This window comes from Bactrocera neohumeralis, unplaced genomic scaffold, assembly GCF_024586455.1.
Source record: "Bactrocera neohumeralis isolate Rockhampton unplaced genomic scaffold, APGP_CSIRO_Bneo_wtdbg2-racon-allhic-juicebox.fasta_v2 ctg238, whole genome shotgun sequence".
In the NCBI taxonomy this organism is placed as follows: Eukaryota; Metazoa; Arthropoda; class Insecta; order Diptera; family Tephritidae; genus Bactrocera; species Bactrocera neohumeralis.
In genome coordinates this window covers 141217-163272 of record NW_026090118.1, presented here as the reverse complement: position 1 = coordinate 163272, position 22056 = coordinate 141217, and the positions used below count along the sequence as shown (strand labels likewise).

Below are 22056 nucleotides of genomic sequence, written 5' to 3'. Positions count from 1 at the left end.
TTAGGAGATATCATGGCTCGCCCAGTCCGTAAGAAACCAATTAAAGTAGAAAATTTATCTAAGGTTGCCGTGCAAGCACCTCCACCTCCTCCCCAAACACTTTCCCCAAGTGGAAAGGTGGCAGTTCCATTCTGGAACAAAATCAGTAATGAAGAATTACATTCATTACGGGATGATAAAGCACTTTTAGTTGAGTTACAAAAACTAGTTGTGCAGGATCCATACTTCTATTTTGTAAGGTCTGAGCCTAATGGTATTTCAGTCTTTGCTAATTCTAAGGGAAGTATAAAACTCCCAGTAAGTGGTTTTAAACTTGGCACTTGTGTGCATATGTGAGGTAAGTATGGCTAAACGTAATTTGTTATATGCATTACCAATCCAGGTATCTCTTTACAATGACTATGATTTTGTCGACTTAAATGTTGAGATCTTTCCAACATTTAAAAACCAACCCGGTGTCCTGGTCAAGTTTCCATTAGTCCAGGATAAGCTACAGTCATCAATTGATGATATCTTCGCTGATATTGTTAATCATGGGTTTTCTTACACTGCCACTGATAACACTATTGACTTCCCTAATAGTTTTAACAATACCTTTACCGTAAAAATTAAGGTATTGGTTTATGGCGATGTTGAGAAGGTGATGACTTATCTTAATAAGCTCACCGATAAAACCAATGGTTGTTATAATTTTAATGGAAAGGAGAAATCAGATGATCAAGATCGAGTTTCCTGATGGTTCAATCGGAGTGGCTTCTCCTTTCGGCGACAAAGAAGTAGATGACTTAATCAAAATGGTAAGACCGTTAATTAGCGGAAATGCTTACGTTAAATTTATGGATGAATGCCTAGAGTACATCCAAGATTTTTTAGATTGGGAAAACACTGAACTGACAATTGTTGAACCACCAGTGGATGAAAACATATTCACCGGGTGGGCGACATTAACAGATCCTTTCCAAAATTACGAAGCACAATCAGTAAGAGCTACTCGTTGTTCAGCCGGTGATTTTGGGGCAATGCGCCGAGTTCATTCTGAAAGTAAATCTTTACGCAATAGTTAATGTTATGGGGTGCGTTATTAGGTCTGATCGCCTGGGGAATAGGGCGGATAAGTTACGTGGAAGGAATGCTTAATAAGATAACATTGTCCGATAAACAGATTGGAACAATTTGGCGTTTCTCATGTCGTTATTCTGTTGGTAAGGATATTAATTTCCAAGACTTTCTGGATAAAGTTGATAAGTTAGTTAGCGAAGTATCTGACAGGGTTAGAGCAGATGGCGCGGATGTTTATTCCGTAGCCATGGCCTGTATGTGCATTCACTACTCTAATCTTTGGAAAGGGAATTGGTGCGGGGGAGATGATGGAATTAAAAGATTAGTGAGTAATTTTCATGATCCAATGAAAATGGTCGAGCATTATAAATCAAGTATATAAGGTGATATAAAATGAGAAACAATCCAGGTGTTAGTGTGAAACGTGGTGACACTGAGATTCTTCTTATAGGTAAAAGAGAAAACTTATTTACGGAAGAGTTTATTGGCTTTCGTAATCCGGCTTTTCCTTACCTTGAAGTTTCACTTACTGCATTAAACTTCCATGAAAAAGTAAGAACAAAGAAACTATTCAAGAAAGCAGTAAGGTTCGCAATAAACCACCTAAGAGCGGAAAATAAGATTCCTCTGAAGATGGGTAAGGAAGCGAAGAACTTGGTCGATAAAGAAAAGTACGATCAAGAAATTGAAGATATTATTTTAACTCATCAGTATCTTCTAAGAGAAGATTATGAGATTCTTCCTCAAATTACCATTGGTAAAAAATCCGTAGTGGTTGTTTTTGAGAGCCAAACCCAAGGGGTTAAGGTAAGAATTACGTTCCAATTCAAAAGAGCCCAGTATGTCGTTTTCGTCATTGCATATGACGAAGATGGGAATGCTTATAACTTAACCCGGTGGAAGAAACTGAGTAATTGCAATTCTCTTATTAAACAGTGTAAAGATTGGGAAGAGGAAATCAATGATCCCAATAACTTATTCACTAAAGCGATGCCCACATTAAAATCACAGTTGATTCTCTATCGTTTCCAGATAGACAGATTAATTAGTGATATTAATGACTACACTGCCTCTTTCAAAAAGTCATAAGGAAATCGATATGTTTAGTTATGTAACTGACGAACAATTTGCGAAACTCTGGGAACGTTGGGAGAAAACAGATATTTCTGTTCTCGATCCCCGTATTATTCCCACCCTTACCAAATTAGCGGAGCACCCTGACTTAGTCCCTGTATGGTCGTGTTCAGGTCATAGCGGTGCCGAGCAAGAAAAGAAAAAACCTAATAAAAAGACTGTTACCATGCTGCAGTCTCGATATATCTATTTTGGAGTGCGCAAAGGACATACCAAAATCTTTGAGAATTTTGATAAATATACTAGCGAGCTTAAGTATATTGACCATAAGAAAATTCATCCCCGAATGACAACAACATTGTTGAATTACGGGATTGCTGATAAAGATAAAGATCTTAGTACATTCAGTGTCTGGAAAATTGAAATCACATATAAATTATGTAGTGATTCTTTCCGTAGCGAATATGCTATTAGCCCAAGTTGGGTAGAAGATCTTTGGGATAAACTAATTAGCACTCTTCTGGAGGAATGATGAAGCATATGCCATGAGCGGGTGTGCTGTTATTGTTGGTGATTCCCAAGTAGAATAAGGTTTGAATATGAAAAACTTAAATGATTTTATTGACGGGCATAAATCAGTATTAGTTATATTGAAACAACCTTTTAATACTGAGTATATTGCTTTTGTTGGGACTGATGAATCAGTTAGTGAGCTATCTTCAGCATTAACCGCAGGTTCCGATGAAAGTTTCGACATCACTCACGGACTGTTCAAAACTGATTGGTACCCAGCTGCATTTGGAAACACCATAGAAGAAGCAATTATTAATCTTAATGTTAAGGTATCTGCATTTATATCAGATTCTGGGACCGTAGAACTATACGAATTAGCTTATTGTATTTTAAGCAATAACTTATTCAGTTTTGACCAAAAAACCTGGGACGGCGGTTTTAATAAATTATTATCACAGAATAAGTTTCCTAATTGGTTAAGAAAGTATTCAACTTTGTCTCCAGAAAAACTCTATCAATTACAAGAGGGTCTGAGAAATGACTAAATGTTTTCGTTGCGGTTCTTCTGATTTGCCTGAGCGTTTCTATGAAGTAAAACCTGGCGATAGTCTTTGGGCTATCGCATTACGTTATACAGGAGTAGGGTCTTATTATACAGACCTGCTTCCCATAAACCAGCATGTCAAAAATCCAGACATGCTTCCTGTTGGTGAAATACTGAATATTCCTGAACACTGGGCCAAGATCAAACAGTTGGGAATTTCTGGCGATCGTATCAAATATGGTCAGGATATGGTCAGGGAATTACTGAACCTCTGGGTTAATTACTGCCATTATAATTCTAGCTACACTATCAGTAGATTAGAACTGTATGGACTGTTCTTAACTGAGCAGGAGATCGGAACGTTCCTAGGTGAACATAGTGTTCTTACCGCACTCGTGTTTGGACATGTTATTAAAGAACGACTCGATGGAATATTTCCAATCTCGTTCTTTCTCTCCTCCGGTCAATATTATATTAAAGTCGGGGATTTAGCCTTTAGCGGCGAACACCGTGAAAATCATCCGGTACCGGATACAATTAAAGAAGTCACTTTCGATGAGTTACTTTCAAACTTCGGAAGTAGTTTGACTCTAGAAGAGTCCAGACTGTTCGTGGGATTCTGTTCTCAATTAGGTTTAAATCCACCTGATGTTGTTCAAATTCCTTAAGGAAAAACAATGGGTATAAAAGAAAACATTATGGCAGTCCTTTGGGTAGTCGCATTTATTATTTCCTGGATGCTTGGTTTATATTACACCAAGAAGAAAGGATACCTCTTCAAAAATAAAAGGCTGAATGCTTTTGCAGAAAAGTATTTTCCTTTGATCTATGCGGCAATTTTAACTTGTCTTTTACTATTGCTCATTGACGCTTTCTTATAACGTACAGTAGAGTTAAGGGCTAATAGCCCTTAACTCTTTAGGAGAATCCCTATGAATTTATCATTACCAAAACGTAATAAAGTTGCAGAGATCGCTCATTGGCATGGAAACCATACGGTCAGGTCTTATATCCATTTGAAGGTAGTATTGGAATTGGCAAAAGGTAGGATTTCTTCACTTGAGAAAAGAAAAGAAAGACTTCCCCTTTCTTTCTATAAAAAGGAAAGATTAAAATGGGGAATTATGTTAATGACCACCTCTGCAAAGTTACGTGCTAGAAAAACATTACTCGCCAATACTAACCTTTTCTATTAGGGAGTTTTATTGTGCCCACGGTATTCCCAGAGAAATATAAACGCGTCATTACTGCGTTTAACCGTAGTATTGATGAGTGGTTTGATCCTAAGCCACCGACCAAGTCTAAACGTGTCACACAACGCCGTGCCCCTGACGGAGGTCTGAAAGTTACTCGTGAACGTTTACCTAACAATCAACTGAACACTCTAATTGATGATCTTACTTCTAAAGTAAAATTAGAGCTGCATGTGATTACTCAAAACTACCAGACCACAAGAGTGATGGCATTGAAATACGGCCATGCATTTTCCGATAAACCAAATGTGCTATTGGCAGAATTTCCTTAACTAAAGACTTTATCTTATAAGGCAGATATATGTTTAAGATATTTATATTCATTTTATTTATAGTTGCCGTATTCGGGTTTCTTATTTTTATAAGAAGTAAAGTTGGTAAATAAAGAGTGATCAGGAGTCCTCTATGATTTTCTATTGGTTATTGTTATTGACCGTGCTTGGAACATACGGTTATTTTCTTTGGAAACTTTCACTGAAAAAAGTTGGGCCTTTATTCCAGTATCGAAGGGTTTGGGTCCTTGAAAATATTCAGCGTATTTTAATAGGAGCATTTCTATTATTCGTCCTGATAACAACCATTTTAGTTAAACCAATTGGTAAGACTATTTGGTGTTCTTATAAAGGCCATGAGCACAGAAGGTGATAAAGATAAAGAAACCAACCATAACGTCACTGATCAAAATACGGACCAATAAACTTTTATTTATTTTGTAAGTAAGGTTCGTATAATTTGTAAATAAAATAGAGATGAACGAATCATCTCTACAGGTATGTCTTTTTGCTCAATCGAGATTTTTAACATACAAAAAAATTCAGGTATATATTATTTATATGCTTTAATGAGATAAGTAATATTATCTTTAATACATCTACGTTTATTAACACATAAAGGAAATACCATGAAAAAGACTATTATCGCTGCTATCGCAAACAAAGTAGTTAACACTTATCCTTAGTCATAATAAGAGATAATGGCGAATGCCATTATCTCTTATTTTTTTTGTTTAGAGGTTGATATGAAAAAGACAATTGGTATTCTTTTACTGGCTTTAAGTGCTACAGTTAGCGCGAAAAACATTGTAGTAAATGGCACTCGCTTTATCTATCCTGCGGGAGATAAAGAAGTTACCGTTCAGTTGAACAATACGGCTAACCGTCCGGCATTAGTTCAAACCTGGTTGGACACCGGGAACCCGGAACAAAGCCCGGATACGATTACAACCCCATTCTCCATCACTCCTCCAATCACCAGAGTTGACGGGAACGCTGGTCAAACTCTCCGTATCCGTGCAATCAATAAGGCGGGTATTCCTACTGATCGGGAAAGTATCTGGTGGTTGAACATTCTGGAGATTCCGCCCAAACCTACCGCAGCAAAGGCACAAGGTGAAAGTGTATTACAGTTAGCAATTCGTTCTCGCTTTAAGTTCATCTATCGCCCTGAGAATTTAGGTGATCGTGATAATGCTGCTGAGAAACTTGTACTCAAAGCACAAGGGAAGAATTTAAGAATCGATAACCCTACTCCGTTCTTTATTACTGTCAGTAAAATTACTAAAGGTACGGGCGTAAGCTTAAATAGTGCCGCTGTCATGATTGCGCCTAAGAGCACGCAAACTGTTTCTTTGAAAGCTGAAGTACGGTCAAATGAGAAGTTGACTGTGAGCAATATTAACGATTACGGCTCCGATACGGAGACCCCACTTACTACAAACTAATTAAAGGAATACCCATGAATACGACGTTAAAGGCACCGGGGAAATTAAACTTAGTCACCATCCTTATCCTCTCTTCATTAACATCTTCAGTTTTTGCTGATGAACAAGTTTATGAGTTTAATGATAACTTTATTATGGGAAGCCATGATAAGGCAGATCTCTCAAAATTCACATCTACCGGTATTGCCGCAGGCGTTTATTCACTGGATGTTTATACTAATGGTGAGTGGAAAGGTCGTTATGACATTACGGTAAAGAAACAAAAGGATGGTAAGATAGGGGCTTGTTACGATAAGGAAATGCTGAATCAATATGGCATCTCGGAAGAGAAACTTAATGACCAATTGAGAAAGCAAACTAATTATTGCGGGCCGTTGTCTGAATGGATAGATTCGGATAACGTAACTGATGCGTTGAGTAAGCCTAAGATGAGACTGGATATTTCAGTTCCACAGGCTTACCAAAATCAGACTTATCGAAATTACGTAAGCCCTGAATTCTGGGAAACAGGTATCCCGGCCATGAACATAGGCTGGAATGGAAACATTTGGAATTCTCACTATAACTCAAATGGTGGGACGGATACCACTACTGGGTATCTGGGACTTAATGCTGCAATGACGTATGGCGGTTGGTCATTGAAGCACAGAGGAGCGTTATCTTGGCAGGACAAGAAAGGTACTGAATGGAATAGTACTCAAACGTTCTTACCACGTCCACTACCTGCAATTAAGTCAATCATCTCTGCCGGGCAGGTTAATGGCAGTGGTGAGTTCTTTGATTCGGTATCTATCCGTGGTGTTAATCTTAAAACTGACGATGAGATGTTCCCGGATGGAATGAGAAACTTCGCACCTGAAATTAGAGGGATTGCTCAAACCAACGCCCTTATTACTGTCCGTCAGTCAGGTTCGGTAATTTATCAAACTACGGTTACCCCGGGTCCCTTCGTCCTTAAAGACGTATATCCTACCGGATTCGGTAATAACCTTGAAGTAACTGTAAAAGAGTCTAACGGTTCGACAACAAGTTTTATCGTACCTTATAACTCTGTCTCTAAGTTACTTCGCCCTGGAATGAACCGCTATGAGTTAACAGTGGGTAAACCAGATGACTCTTATCTTAAAGATAAACCGGTTATCTACCAGGGAACATTCCAGCATGGTTTTAATAACATTATTACCGGGTATGCTGGTGTTAGTGGTTTTGATAACTACCAGTCCTTCTTACTTGGAACTGGTGTCAATACAAGCTTAGGTGGTTTCTCCTTTGATGTTACGGATTCTAAACTTAAAGGTAAACGGAATCCTGAGAAAGGAAAGATGTATCGCGCAACTTTCTCTCGGAGTTTCTCAGAAACAAATACTAGTTTCTCAGTAGTAGCAACTAAGTATTCCGATAAAGGGTTTTATAACCTGAATAATGCGCTATATATTAATGACCGCCCATGGGAGACATACCGTACTGAAAAATCCAATATCAACCTTTCTGTCAGTCAACAGTTACCAGATGGCTGGGGTAGTGTGAATGCATCCGGTCGTTTGGTGGAGTACTGGGACCAAAGCAAAAAGGATAAACAATATCAGGTTACATACAACAATGTCTATAAAAGACTTTCTTGGTCTGTAAGTGCAGAGCGCACTAAATCACTGCTTAATGGCGTTGATCGTTCAGATAGCAGAATCTCGTTGAACTTCAGTTTGCCTATGAACTTCGGCGATAACAGAAGAACAACGTTAACCTCAAATACCTTAGTGAATAACTCACGTTATAGTTCAACGCAAGTTGGATTAAACGGAGCCTTAGGAGAGGACAATGATTTCAATTATGGGTTGAACACCACGGTTGGGGATAATAGAAACATTTCCTTAAACGCAGGATACAAAAATACCTGGGCCAACTTAAATGGTACATACGGACAAGGTTCTGACTATCGTCAAAGTTCCATCTCTGGATCTGGGACGATGCTTGTTCATAGTGAAGGCGTGACATTCTCACCTGAAAGTGGTAACACTCTGGCATTGATTAAAGCAGAGAACGCCAAAGGTGGTAAAGTTGTTTCTTCACCAGGAACCCGAATCGATTCTAATGGTTTTGCAATTATCTCTACATTACGTCCGTATAAAGTAAACTCTATCGAGGTGGATCCAAAAGGGACTTCTGATAATGTAACGTTAACAGAAACTGTAAAACACGTTGCCCCATATCAAGGCGGGATTGTCAAAGTTACGTTCAATACGGAACTCAATGATAATCTCTATATCAAAGCTAAACAAGCTAACGGTAAAGCTATTCCATTCGGTTCTATCATCTATAATACAAAGGGTGATGAAATCGGTACCGTGAGCCAGGGCAGTATGTTATTTATTAAAGATGCCTCTTCTTCAAATGCCGTTGTTAAATGGGAGAGTGGTTCTTGTAAATTCGCACTGCCTAAAAATAAAGAAGGTGAAGTGAAATGCGATTAATCAAATCGATAATAGTGGGAACAGTCTTCATGCTAGGATTAGGGACGAGTATGGCCTATGCAGGTTGTAATCGTCTAGCTTCTAACCCAGTAACATTAGATATGAATCTTGGCAGGGTTGTGGTTAACCCAGACATACCTGTCGGGGGAGTCATTGCGAGTAGAGAATGGTCATTTAATAATGCCCCCGCGAATTACAAATGTACCGCAGGGAGATATAACTTCATAGCCAAAATTGTAAGCGATGGTGTCGATGTCGGCAACAAGGTGTATTCTACAAATATACCTGGAATTGGATTGAGGATGATTAGGACTGGGGCGATAAGCATGACTTACCCTAGTGTATACCAAGCCACTGCCGGGAACGGAACTACTTTCTCGTTAGCAAACTCCACCTTTACTTTAGAAGTTGTGAAGACTGCTGAGATAACTGGAACTGGAACATTAAAAGCCGGTCAATACTCTACTTATGACTTAGAGGGAGGAACAAAACCGGTTCTTATTACGTATTTATCCGGTAGTTCTATTACGATTATCTCTCCATCATGTAACGTTCTCTCCGGGACTAACATGGATGTAAATATGGGAGAAATTAGTAAGAACAAATTTAATGGTATCGGGAGTACAGGTGGAGACAGGAACTTTAATATTGAACTTCAGTGTAATGGCGGAACTACATTAGTAGGGTATGCTAATATTAACATGTCTTTCTCTGGAAAGGTTCCTGGAACTTTATCGAACAACTCTGGCGTTCTTGAAAATGAGAGTGCCGGTAATTCAAAAGCCAAAGGAGTTGGAATTCAGGTAATGAAAGATTCTCAGCCAATTAAGTTCAATAGCAACTATAAGGTTGGGACGGTTCAATCCGATGAAACGCGTTTCATTACAGTCCCGTTACAAGCTAAGTTCTATCAGTATGAGAAAAGCATATCGGCTGGTCAAGTTGAAAGTCATATGGTCTTCAATCTCAATTACGACTAACTAATTAGTATGCAGCGCTTTTGGCGCTGCATACTTTTATATTCAAATATTCTTTTTAGATTCCGATATCAAGAGGTTGCTTTATCATGTCTACTACATTAAAAGGTAAACGAGGTTTTTATTCCATAGATAAAGAGAATGTTTATTATCGTCTTTTTGACAATGGAAAAACCAGACCAAACACTTGCCAAATAAAAGGTATGATAGATCCACTAACCCATGAAGTTGTGATCTATTCAGAAAGAGATCGGGAATTTTTAATAATTAACAGCGATAAGTCTGTTATGATATCTTTAGGTAAAGTTCTTAAACGTGGAATGCTGATTAGCGAAATTATCGTTGAAGGGGTTAAACGTAAAATCCTGCACGACCGTATTAAGTTCAGACGATTACCATGGGACGATGTATCGGTATATACCAATGAACATCGTTTCTACCATTACCTCAAAAACGCATAACGGGGAACAGAATGTCAAGTACTGTTAACATTCCTTTCTTTAAAGAAAGTACAATTGAATTAGTAAAGAGTAAGATCATTGCCGAGTACGGTGATGTTCCTCCCACTACTGCGATTATTATCGATGTTGAAACATTCGGTAAAAATTCCAATACCGCAGTATTTAATCTGGCCGCATTATTCTTTTCTCTTGATCACCGAGATCAGGCAGAACTCGAAGAGAAAGAGCCTGACAATAAACTGGAATATCGTTTTGATCCAGTTGAGCAATTAGCGCTCGGTCGTGATATGGACGCCAGTACAATTGCCTGGTGGAAGACCGAGAACAAGAAGGCGGCATTGGAGGCTATCTCCGCATTACCTATCAGTAACTTTGTCGATTCGATGCAGGAACTTTACGACTGGGTTCGTGCCAAGAAAGAGAAACATAACTGCCGTGTGTTTTATCGCGGCATGGATTTTGACGGCCCTATCATTGACAGTCTGTATGAAAGTGCTGGTATCAAAACTGAATGGCGTCGCGGTGATGCAGCTCGCGATATCCGTACATACATTGATGCTAAAATCGGGACTTCCACTGGGTATCTCTATGGAATCCCAAAAGAAGACCGTTTAGTATCTCATACTGCGATCGGTGATTGCTATAACGACGCACGAGCGATGCAGCTGGCTAACTACCTGAATAAAAGCTGGACTGCACTACACATCTCTAAATGAGGATATTAAGATGAATGAGCCTAATTATTATAAAACCAAAATCTATCCTGTTTTCAATGAAGAAAATGCGGATCAGTTTGTGAGTCCCGATATCTACTCACCCACAATGATAGATTATCCTGACGATACCCTTGAAAGAGAGTCGCATCTTACTAGCTATCTCTCCAACACTAGATTGTCGAAAATAAGACCCATTTGCCAGGATTCTAAATATAAATTTGTAACTGCCCGAAACGCATCAATCTATACTCCTAACTTAAAATTCGATAGCGTACTGATTGGTGTGGATAATAAAGCAGCGGGCGGTACTACTGTCTTTGAAGTATCATTATTAAACAATCCTGATCAATTCAGATATGTGGGCCAGCATACTTGGGTATTTGAAACTACCGCAACTATTAAAACGGAAACCGATTTCGAATTAATAGTCAACGATGAGTATATAAAATCACCTACATTTGAATCTAAGTTAACAGTTATCTCAGTCTTTAATTGGGGTTTCGAAACTTTGAAAACTGATTTTTACTTCATTAATGATCCTGCGCTTACTATTAAGGTATTGGGATATAAATTAGACGCTACGATTTATAGCCGTAATTGGGTTTTACCGGAAGAAGAGTAATTTTATAATAAGCTAGTCGTCTCTTAATAAGAGACGACTAGCTAGGAGGTTATATGTCAGAAGAAAATAAAAATGGTCCTTTCTTTAGTAAAGAATCTGTAGATGAAATCAATAAGATGTTTGAGGACAGTTTAGAAAAGGGTCTTCCGAAAAACAATGACGTCCTTGACATGCTGGATATAGTTAATGCTAAGAATGACCCGGCTGCTCGTCAACGCATTATTGATTTAGTTGAAAGAGTAAGGAAAAGAGTAGCCAATACCACCTTAAATGAAAAATTCGGAATTAAAGAAGGGCGGGAAGGTCCGGTATTAAACGCAGATCTATTTCTTTCTGAGATGTCCGCGGAGTTTGAGAAAGTAGGTCTTCCTCGATTAGATGGAATTCCTATTCCTCCGATGGATTATCCTAGAGTAGATCCAGATCCAATAATTGGTGAGATATCGATTGATTTCGAGGAAGTGGATCTGGGTTTACTGCTGACGGTCTGGAAGATGTAGAATTCTTTCCTTTCTCGTTGATAGACATGGATCTGTTTGTATTCAAAAATACAGACAGAATTACAGGTCGGCTGAACATTACAAATAAAGGAACGCACTTTGAAGTTCTGGCTAATTTTGCAACTATGCCTCCTTATATCTTTAATGAATATAAAGAGATGTTCTTGGTGAAAACAAACGAAGAGTTTGGAGAAATTGTTAATAAACTCAATCGACTATTTGCCGAGGTTACTGAACGTGAACATCGATAAGCTACCGATAGGTTATCTTCGTACTTTCGTTCTGGTCGTGGACGGCGGTGGTGTAAATGCCGCCATCCGTTACGGAGTCATGACCAAAACAACGGTTTATAATCACATAGCTGCTATTGAAGCTACTGTATTAGGTAAACTCTTTGAGGGTGGGTATAAGAGGGAAAATCTTACTCTCATAGGAAAAGTTACCTATAAACAAAGTGTTGAAACAATAGGGCTTCTAGATGGTCTAATGTCAACTATTTTAAGTGGAGAAGCGGAAGATGGTAAGCAAAGCGTTTAAGATAAAAAGTGCGGAAGTCACCTCTTCAAAAGGTGCCAGTGAATTCCTGAAAGAGAAAGGGATTCAAACATTATCACAAGAGGAAAAAGATTTCCTTTTAACTCAACGAAAAGATACACGGGATTTCACCCCACCAGCTCGTTGGAAGTTGAATGGGGAACCTGACCCGCATGGTGATCGTTTTAGTTCTGAAGAACGTAATCATTTAGCCATGGGGCATTTGACTGATGATGAAATAGCAAATGCTGCATTCCTACTGGGTGATGATCGTATAAACCCATTAGGGGGAATTGTAATTTTGACGGCTGCGAAGGAACGCATACGGTGGTTGTCAAGACGCGTTACGGAACTGGAAACTGCGTTAAGTAAAAAATCTTAAATTGACAATCATTTGTATCTGGAGAGAGTTATGGTAATGAAAAAGGCCCCAAGCATTGAGTGCATCATTTCTGTTTTAGAGGCTTTAAGCTCTAATGAGATTACGAGTCTCGACGATGTACAAAAGGCAACCAAGTATTCGAGAAGTAGTTTAGAAATTGCAGCATCCTTCTTGTCTTGCTGTATCAGGCACGAGGTTTATTTAGATTGTTATTTATTTTTACAAGCATTCGATTTCAAACCTATATTATTTATATGAATATACGTTAATAAGGGAACTAAAAATGTTCATTCCATATCTTTTATTAGGCTCAACTCTGGTATGTTTTTTAGGTATTTGGTTTATTACAGTTAAGACAGATCAGATACTTTCCAAAAGTCCATTGAGAGGACATGAATACACAAAACTTTATTCACTTGTCAGGAAAGAGTTTAACAAAGGCAATTATAAAACGTGGACTCATAACGATATCATTGAAAAATGCTTAAATGTCAATACTGAATGGAACGAAGATCCGATTAATACAAAAGCCGATGTTTCCATTTGGGTATTGATTTCTGCATGTCTTTATATCTCAAATAGTCACTGTAAAAAAGCCCCGATCAAAAAGAAACTTTTTAAATACAAACACAAGTACTTTTTGGAATATTTACTATTAAAGGCAATGGTGAAATAAAATGAATAAAGTATTTTTAGATTTGTCATACCCTAAAAATTGCTCCAGGCCCGAATGGAAGAAAGCCATGGAAAGGGTAAGAGAAGGAAAGGATGGACTGATACATTTAGTAGAAAACAGAATACAATCCAAGGCCACTTTCATTAAGATAATGATTTGGGGCACGCGGGTTGATATAAACACTTGGCTTGATTTGCTTTTGGAATCAAACCCCAATGTGGCGTTAGAAGTTTTGGAATTAAAAAGAGCAATACGTCGTTCTTTTATCCAGAATCATGTTAATGAGTATGGTGAGTATATTATCACTTTAGGAGACCTGAAAAGAAAGGTTGGTACTTCTGAAGGGATTATTGCTAAACCGTGGTTTTGGGAGAGGGCAAGTTAAAATGAAATAAGGTGGTAGCTATGAAAGAAATATTGGTAGCATTAACTCTGGGTATTTTTACTAGCTTAGTCACTCCGTATAGTGAAAGCTATGCCGCAGAGATTGTTACAGGTGGAGTCATTCATTTCAGGGGCGAAATTGTCACAGGACAGTGTGATTATAATTTCTCCGATAACAACCAAAAGGTGACAGAGGAATGTTATCCTCACTCACCAGTCTCTTATACATTTAACATTAAAGATGGGCTGGCTAACTATCAAGAAATAAACGCCAGGATTACCCACGAAGTGATAAGTGAAAGAGTCATTATGTTTAATGTAGTTTACTATTAATAAGCAAAAGTGCCGGATGAACCTATCTGGCACTCACTCATAACTCTAAAAAAAAGGTATTCGATTATGTTCTTAAAAAGTGAAGCAAAATCAGCAATCGCCAATGTCGAAGTAGCAAAAGAAGGTTATGATAAAGTAGCCAAGCGCGTAGAGAAAACTTGCCTTAGTCGCTTTGACCTTTGCCAGGCAATCCGCCAGGGCGTTTACCCGCCACTTGATATGATCATGTCCATGATTACCGAAATAGTAGGTAAAACTGCGGATGCGAAAGTGGGTGATCGCAAAGTTGATATCGAACGCAGAATCAAAAGAACCACACGTAATATGAAACGGGCCGTAGAGATCTTTGATAAAAATATCACTGATATCACTGCGGCTTTTGAAGATGTTAAATCAACTACAATCGCCAGTGGAACTGGGGTTGTTGCTGGTGTAGGCGTTGCTACAATGGCCCCTACTGGGTTATTAGCATTAGCCACTACGTTTGGTACCGCTTCTACTGGTACTGCGATCTCGTCGCTCTCAGGAGCTGCTGCGACTAATGCTGCAATCGCCTGGTTAGGTGGCGGAGCAGTGGCCGCAGGCGGCGGTGGAATGTTTGCCGGTAATCTGCTGCTTACCTTAGCAGGTCCTGTTGGTTGGGGTATTGCCGCGGCATCCGTTATTGGCGGTGGATTATTTCTGCGTAAAAAGAATAAAGCAGCTATCCAAAATGCAAACCAGGAAGAAGCCAGAATTCTTGAGCAGACCAATAACCTTAAAATTAAAGGCAAAATCCTGCGCGAAGATATCAAACTCAATCGCCCGCGTGTAGACGCAACTATCATCCAGATGGTTAGAATGAGATGTTAAACAATGACGGTTTAACAGATCCAGTCCTCAATGAAATTCAGGTTCTCATTGAGGCAGTCAAACAACTTACTATTTTCATGAACAAACGCATCTCCCTCACTGAGGAAGAAGCGGCCTAAGTATTCCTAGGGGGAATTATGCAAACTGAAACTATCGTATCTAAAACTGTCGCTGAAAGCATCAACTCAATCCGTGAAGACGCTTTAAACATAGCTATGGAAAATGAGTTAAATCTGGCAGACAAAATCCATGATCGTTACAAACTCGACAAAAATGATATCTTATTCGGTTACTGTAACGGCCCAGAAACTACCAGACATGGTGTAAATGCAGAACACATCACCGTTGCTGAGTTTAACTATAATGAAGCACGCCAGGCGTTTATTGAAGGCCGTGAACCCGTCTACATGGAGAAGTCCAGTGATGTAAATGGTCCTCATGATATGATCAGGGTCTTTAGTGATACAAAGCGTGAATTGTTTCAGGCTAAGTATTGCAAAACTACAAATTCCTCCTTGGATCTTTGCATCGGGCATATTAAAAAGTACCCCGGTGATTATGCTAATAATCCAGATGCATATTACGTTATTCCTAAAGATCAATTTCAGATCCTTATGGATATTAAAAATGGCAAACTTCCAAAGGGGATGAAACAACACGTTGCAGATAATCTTCGTAAAAAGATCAAAGTTTATGAGGAACTGAAGGGTGCTTCTTTAGAGGAGTCCATGCAAGGCGGCGCAGTAACCTATTCTGATTCATACCAAGAACATAATCAGGAAACCATTAAGAAACAATCTAAGGAAATCAAAAAGGAACATAAGAAAGAAAAAGAATCTATCATTGAAGAACATAAACCAAAACTGGTTGAATGTGTTAAAGCTGCTTTAAGTGCGGCAGGTATTGGCGCAGCGTTGTCTTCTGTATTCCATATTTACAATCAGTACACTGAAGGTAAAAATATCTTCACTGGTGATTATACAGAAGAAGACTACAAAGAGCTAGGTTTGCAAGCCGCCCGTTCCGCAGGAGTAGCCGGTGTTTCTTCTGCCGTACTTTATTGGGTAAATGCTGTCGCTAAGTCACATGCTAAATGCATCGTGGCTTTTGGTGAGATCTGCAAGGCACTCCACCCAATTCGTACTGCATATATTAATAAAGAAATCACCTTCGGTGAATTCATGGGCGCTGCATACGCCACAAGCTCGACCATCATCCTTACTGCTCTGGGTGATAGTGGGATGTCGGCAATCGTAGCTGTTGCTATTGAAATGATTGCCACCGCAGGATTTACCATGCCTGCTATCGGTGGTATTGTGTTAGGTATTGTCGGTTCCATTATCGGTACTATGGTTACAACCAAAATTATCGATATGGCTGATAATTTCCTGAATGCAGATATTCAGGCCCTTATGGCTGAACGTAACCAGTTCATTAATGACTTGGCAGTTAAGTTAGAACTGGATTACCAAGCAATCGAGAAAGAATATAAGATTGCTGCTAAGCACGCAAAACGCGCCGGTGATCTTCGCTTTTCTCCAGAAGAGCGTTTGAAGGCCATGGCTAAAATGTCTAACCAATATGACGGTTATCAGGTCAATACTAAACTTGATCCTAAAGCCACACTTGCTAGCTTATTATCATAAGGAAAGAACTATGAGCATCAAAAGCGATAAGAAAATTATTTCTGAAGCGTGTAAAAAACTGTCTTTAGAATATACCTTAACCGAAAGTGTGATGAACACATTTTATTCAATGAAATGGCGTGTTGAGGATAAGAATCATCTTATTGCTTTCATTGCATATCTGTTTTTGCTGCATCGTTATCCGTCCATTCCTTTATATTACATCTCTGGGTACATTCAACCAACCATTGATGCATTGAAGGAGTTTGACAGTATAGAGAATAAGGTTGAGCTTGAAGAGTTACTGACCGAGGCTTATAATAAGCAATGGTCAATCAGAAATGTTCCCGATGTGCATGTGACAATTCTGACACATTTTACACTAGGGTTCATTCCTCTATATCGTCACTACGTGGATCGTAATTTCTGAGGAGAAGTTTATGGTAAATAAGAAGGTAGGTTTGTTTGGGCCAGGTTTACCACACGGGGCAAATGAAATGGAAGGTGTAGCGATTATTCCAGAAACACCGGTCGATGGGTTTACCCCAAAACAAGTCGGTACGTTGATCGACATGTTCGATGTCTTTGATTATGACGCCAGTAAGCCTACCATACTGGCATGGATTAATTCTTTCCTTTCTACGAAAAGTAACTTTAACAACAAAAATGACGTCTTTGCCTTTTGGTGCTGGCAGTCGATGGGTAATGATCAATCTGAAGATCATTACATTAAAGCCGGTGAAGCGTCATTTGGATTCCGGCCTTTCAACCTCGATCCCTTCTGGACGGAGGAAGCTTTCACTGCGTTAAAGGAAACACTACACTCCTATAACGTACAGGGAAATAAAAAGGGCTTTGAAGAAATCCTTCATTCAAAACTCAAACGCCGTATGAAGAAAGGGGCTCCTGTTTATATACGTTTCTTTGATGTGTATATCCCGGAGTACCTTAAAAATTATGAGAAACTTACAGGAGTGAAGATCAAGTGATTAACGCGTACCAGTCAATTATTATGGTAATGCGCCGACTTTTTGAAGAAGGCGTGATAACCCGTAAAGAGCTGAATACCTTTATTAATAAATTCAGCCGTATCTTCAGGGTCAACGAAGCAACCGCCACTTCATATATGAAGATCGGTGATGACCCGCAAGCTTACTGTGGCACTCTTAATGGTCTGCTTCAGTTTAATCAGGTTTTTGTCAGAACTGATGTCGGGGATGGGTTCCGAAAAGCCCGTATTCACTTTGCCACCATGGCCTACTCCAGAGATTTGATCCTGGAACTTGACCTTAACTATGTCATGGAAAATGATCCCAAAATCTTTTTCTATGAAAACGGAACTCGCAAAATGGTGATTTCCGAGATTAAAGGTAATGAAGGATTAAGAAAGCTCATCATCTCGTTATTAACTAACTAATACCTTTAACTCTAGCTGGAAATCCAGCTAGAGTTAATCATCATCTAAAAGGAAAAAGATATGTTCGGTAAAACAGAACTAGAAACACTCAAGAATGAATTAGAAGTAGTAAAATCTAATCACAATAAACTATTAGGAGCAATCGAATTTATCGGGGAAGAACGATTTGAACTCTGTAAAGAGATCATCGAATTTAGCAAAAAGGTAGAAAACCTTTTTGAGATGTCCACAAGTGATAAATGTCAACTTTCTGATGATGCGCGTACTGACATAGCAGTAATGGCATATGACTTAAAGGAATCAAAAAACAATTTCAATAATGTTATTGTATCAGTTATCGAGGATTATAACATTGATCCTCGTAGTGCTGATGGGATTAAAATCTTTGATGGAGTCATCGCAACTGGCGTTAGTCAGTTGGCAAGTACCGGGGTAGTGGAAGCAATAAAGAAGGCAGTGGCGACATTTGGCGTTACAGCGTCTGGTGCCAGAATTGCCGATCTTCATGGTGCTGCAAAGATTACTGCGTCGCTTGCTAGTATTGGTGGTGGAAGTGTTGCATCTGGCGGTGGTGGTATGGCAGCTGGTATCTCCAGACTTACTGCTATTGGTACTGGAGTTGGAATTGTCACAATGTTAGCTGTCCCATTATTAATCGAATGGAACAATAATAAGAATTCAAGTCGTGAAATCAGACATGTAATTAATAAGTTAACAAAAGCCAATGATGGCTTGATAGTGGCAAAAGAGGAGTTTAGAAAAGAGCTAAAATTAAACACTCGCCGTATGCGTAGAGTTCGTGAAATGTTCATGGAACTAGACCATGCTTTGAAAACGAATAACCAGGAAGAGCTTTCTAAAATCAATATTGATGAGTTATTCGTGCCATTACAGAAATTGACTGCTTACGTCAATAATGGCATCAATATTTAGTTAGTATACCTCTACCTCCCGTAAGGGAGGTAGAGGGTCAATTCCTTTCTTTATTTTTTCCAGCTAATACGTGGAGTTATCCAGATTCTCACCAGGAACTTCCTGCTCATTACCTGGATTTATTCCTTCTTCAGGAATATCGACAGTGGCAAACTCTTGAGTCGCACGCTGTGCAGCTTCTTCCTGAGTCATAGTAACCGGGTTCATCGCTCCGTTAATGAACTTTTGTTTTGCAAAAGGAACGACTTCATTAACAACGATATTCTTAAGGAGCTGCCCTATATCACTGTTCATGAAAGCCATTAATGCTTCAAGGCCGCTAGGGTTCATTCGTCACCATCCTATTTCAAGAGACTTTTGCAAAGGGGATCTTTATGCATATGAACGAAGTTCAAACGTGGTTTTCCTTTATCACGGCCTTTTTGTTGTGTACCGGCACCATAACGGTCGCAGATTATCGGGAAAACATTGTAAACATGTAAAGCGTAACTCTTATCTACAGCAATACGTTTAAACATTTGATTCATGGATTCCTTCATAGGCTTAGGCAGCATTAGCCCGTATATGCCTGTGCTAAGCGATTCCCATAAAGCTTTGATAGCAGGGAAAGCCTGCTGAGACCCACGCATGCGAGCATTCGTATTAGGATCAGTAGTTAATAACACATTGCGCATAGCAACAACCCCTGGGTTTTGATCCCAGATAGGAAAACTAACTTGTCTTCCAGATGTTGCCGCTTGAAACAATTGCTGTTTTTGATTTGGGCTAACGCCTTTCATATTACAATCCCGGTGTTAATTTCTGCCTTTACGTTGTTTTTCGGCACGCCCGCCTTGGACATTGATAGTAGGGCCATTGCTGACCAAGCTGCTACCAACACCAGCTTTTTCTGTAGGTGCGGCCGGTTCTTCTACCACTGCTTTTTCTGGGACTTCTACTACGAGCGCTGGCTCAAGGACTTCCGGCTTGGCTTCTTCAAGAGCAGGAACCTGAACCGCGACTTCTGGTGTTTCGTTCGCCACGGTAGTAGGTAATGTAACTACTGGGCTGATGCTGACTTCATGTGCTGCTTTAAAGAATTCACGAAACAACTCTTTAGCACTACCGGCTGAGGTACTACGACCAAAGTCAGTAATTTCCATACGACGACGAACTTCACGGAAGATCTGACGGTCGGAAGGATTGGTATAACCGATAGTTTTGAGATCTTCGACAACCTTATTCAGATAAGCTTCATCTTCTAAGATATCGAGTAACTCTTGACCATCCAGGGTAAGACCAGTGACACCTTCCAGAAGTTGAACAGTCAACTTAGGCGTAAACTTCTGTACTAAAAACAGAGAGTAGCCTTGTTCTGGAGTAAAGTCTTCTGGAGTAACGATCATACCTTTACGTGCCCCATGATTATGATATTTCACATCAGTATGGTCACGCACGTATTCCAGGGATTCACGGATCCCGGCAATAGTGAGGAGATTCATAAGCTCGTACTCTTCTTTGTCAATATGGTAAACTCTGACCATCAACTGAAAATTGACAATAGAGTTTATAGCAACTATTAGAGGGCCCTTAGGCCCTCCAATGTTTATCCGCACTTAATTAATACCCCAAACGATCACCAGAAACGCGACAAACGCCATGATGATCCAGGTAGAGTTGGTCTGGGAGCTACCTTGACCAAAGAAAGCCTGAGCAGCCGGAGAACCTGCAGGAATAGTAATGCTGGTGGTTTGGGTTGGTTCGGACATATTGGTAAATTCCTTAGCTTGTTCAAGCATAATCGAATCCAAAATTTTATTGGCATCCAGCCAAGCGCTTTCGCGCTTGACCGGATACAGTGGTTTCTTTCCAAAGTTAAGTAATTTGTTTTTATGGATTAATTAAACCCAATACTTTATCAATGGGAAAATCTAACGTAAGGAATAAAGAGAAAGCTCAATGGATTTACCATAGAACAAATCACAGTACATGGAAAGAGTGGGTTGTTTTCTCAAATGTATTTAGCTAACTATGATACATTCGAAAATCACCTTACGCATAATATACAATTAAGCTGGATAAATTTATAAGTAGATATTATTAACATGAGAAATAACAAGAGAGGTTGTAATTATGTTTAAAGCTCGTTATGATGTACCTGTCGCTGGTTACCCTTTAGAAGAAAACTCACTGGCTGAAAAGTTAGAAGAGACTTATCTTCGTCATGCTAAAAATATGGGCATCGAAGTAGAAGAGGGCGATGTAGAAGTTCGAGTTTATTATACCGATACTGCACGTGACGATGATGTAGCTCGTGTGGTATTTGAATCAAACACTGATGAAGAACTTTCTCAGGAAGTTATGGACGGTGTGATTGATTCGGAGGTTCCTCGTAAATGTGAGGAATCTCTCTGTGAATACCTCCAGGATGATTCTCCTGATAATCCTAAAGAACAGACATATGTCGATGAAGACGGCTGGGAAGATATCCCGGGCGAAGATTACTAATAACAGAACTTTTGACTAGAGGGGGTACTATATGTATCCCCTATGAGGAGTTATGATGAAAAAGATTACCGATATCGATGAACTGAAAACTTTCGAAGCCCATGAACTGGCCAAATCCAATGCAAAGATTCTGGTTTGGAACGTATTGACTAAGGAAGTCTATCATTCCCTTAAACGGAAAGTTAAGGACTCAGAACGCAAATATGCAAGGATGCTTGAGAAAGAAGAGAAAGGAAAGAGCATTGGGATGCCTGACCATCTCAACACTCTGATGAGTCAACTTAAAGAACGTCAGAAAGCACGCGCTCAAGAGATTGAAGACGAGAAAACGTTTTATACAAAACGTATCACCGAGCGTAACGCGTATCAAACTGATGTTCTGCTGGCTGCAGATCTTCTCCCGGAAACACTGCTGCGCGATATCTACCTTAAAGATGTTGATAACTTTATTCTCATTCGTAGTGGGGATATCTATGTCGGCGTGTTAAGCAAAACTATCAGTGGCGGTTTTCTCTCCATGCTTAAT

General features: G+C 39.4%; 3 protein-coding genes across 3 annotated transcripts; all 3 read left to right on the top strand.

The window, feature by feature from the left end:
• Positions 1-5461: 5461 nt before the first annotated feature.
• LOC126766751 (chaperone protein MrkB-like) lies at positions 5462-6163 on the top strand. The gene has a single exon (XM_050484472.1). It carries the CDS (start codon positions 5462-5464, stop codon positions 6161-6163), a length of 702 nt encoding a protein of 233 aa, XP_050340429.1.
• Positions 6164-6297: 134 nt separating this feature from the next.
• Positions 6298-8631, top strand: LOC126766750 (outer membrane usher protein MrkC-like). The gene has a single exon (XM_050484471.1). It carries the CDS (start codon positions 6298-6300, stop codon positions 8629-8631), a length of 2334 nt encoding a protein of 777 aa, XP_050340428.1.
• Positions 8632-9200: 569 nt separating this feature from the next.
• On the top strand, positions 9201-9611 carry LOC126766748 (fimbria adhesin protein-like). Its single transcript, XM_050484470.1, has one exon. The coding sequence runs from the start codon at positions 9201-9203 to the stop codon at positions 9609-9611; it is 411 nt and encodes a 136-aa protein (XP_050340427.1).
• Positions 9612-22056: the final 12445 nt, after the last annotated feature.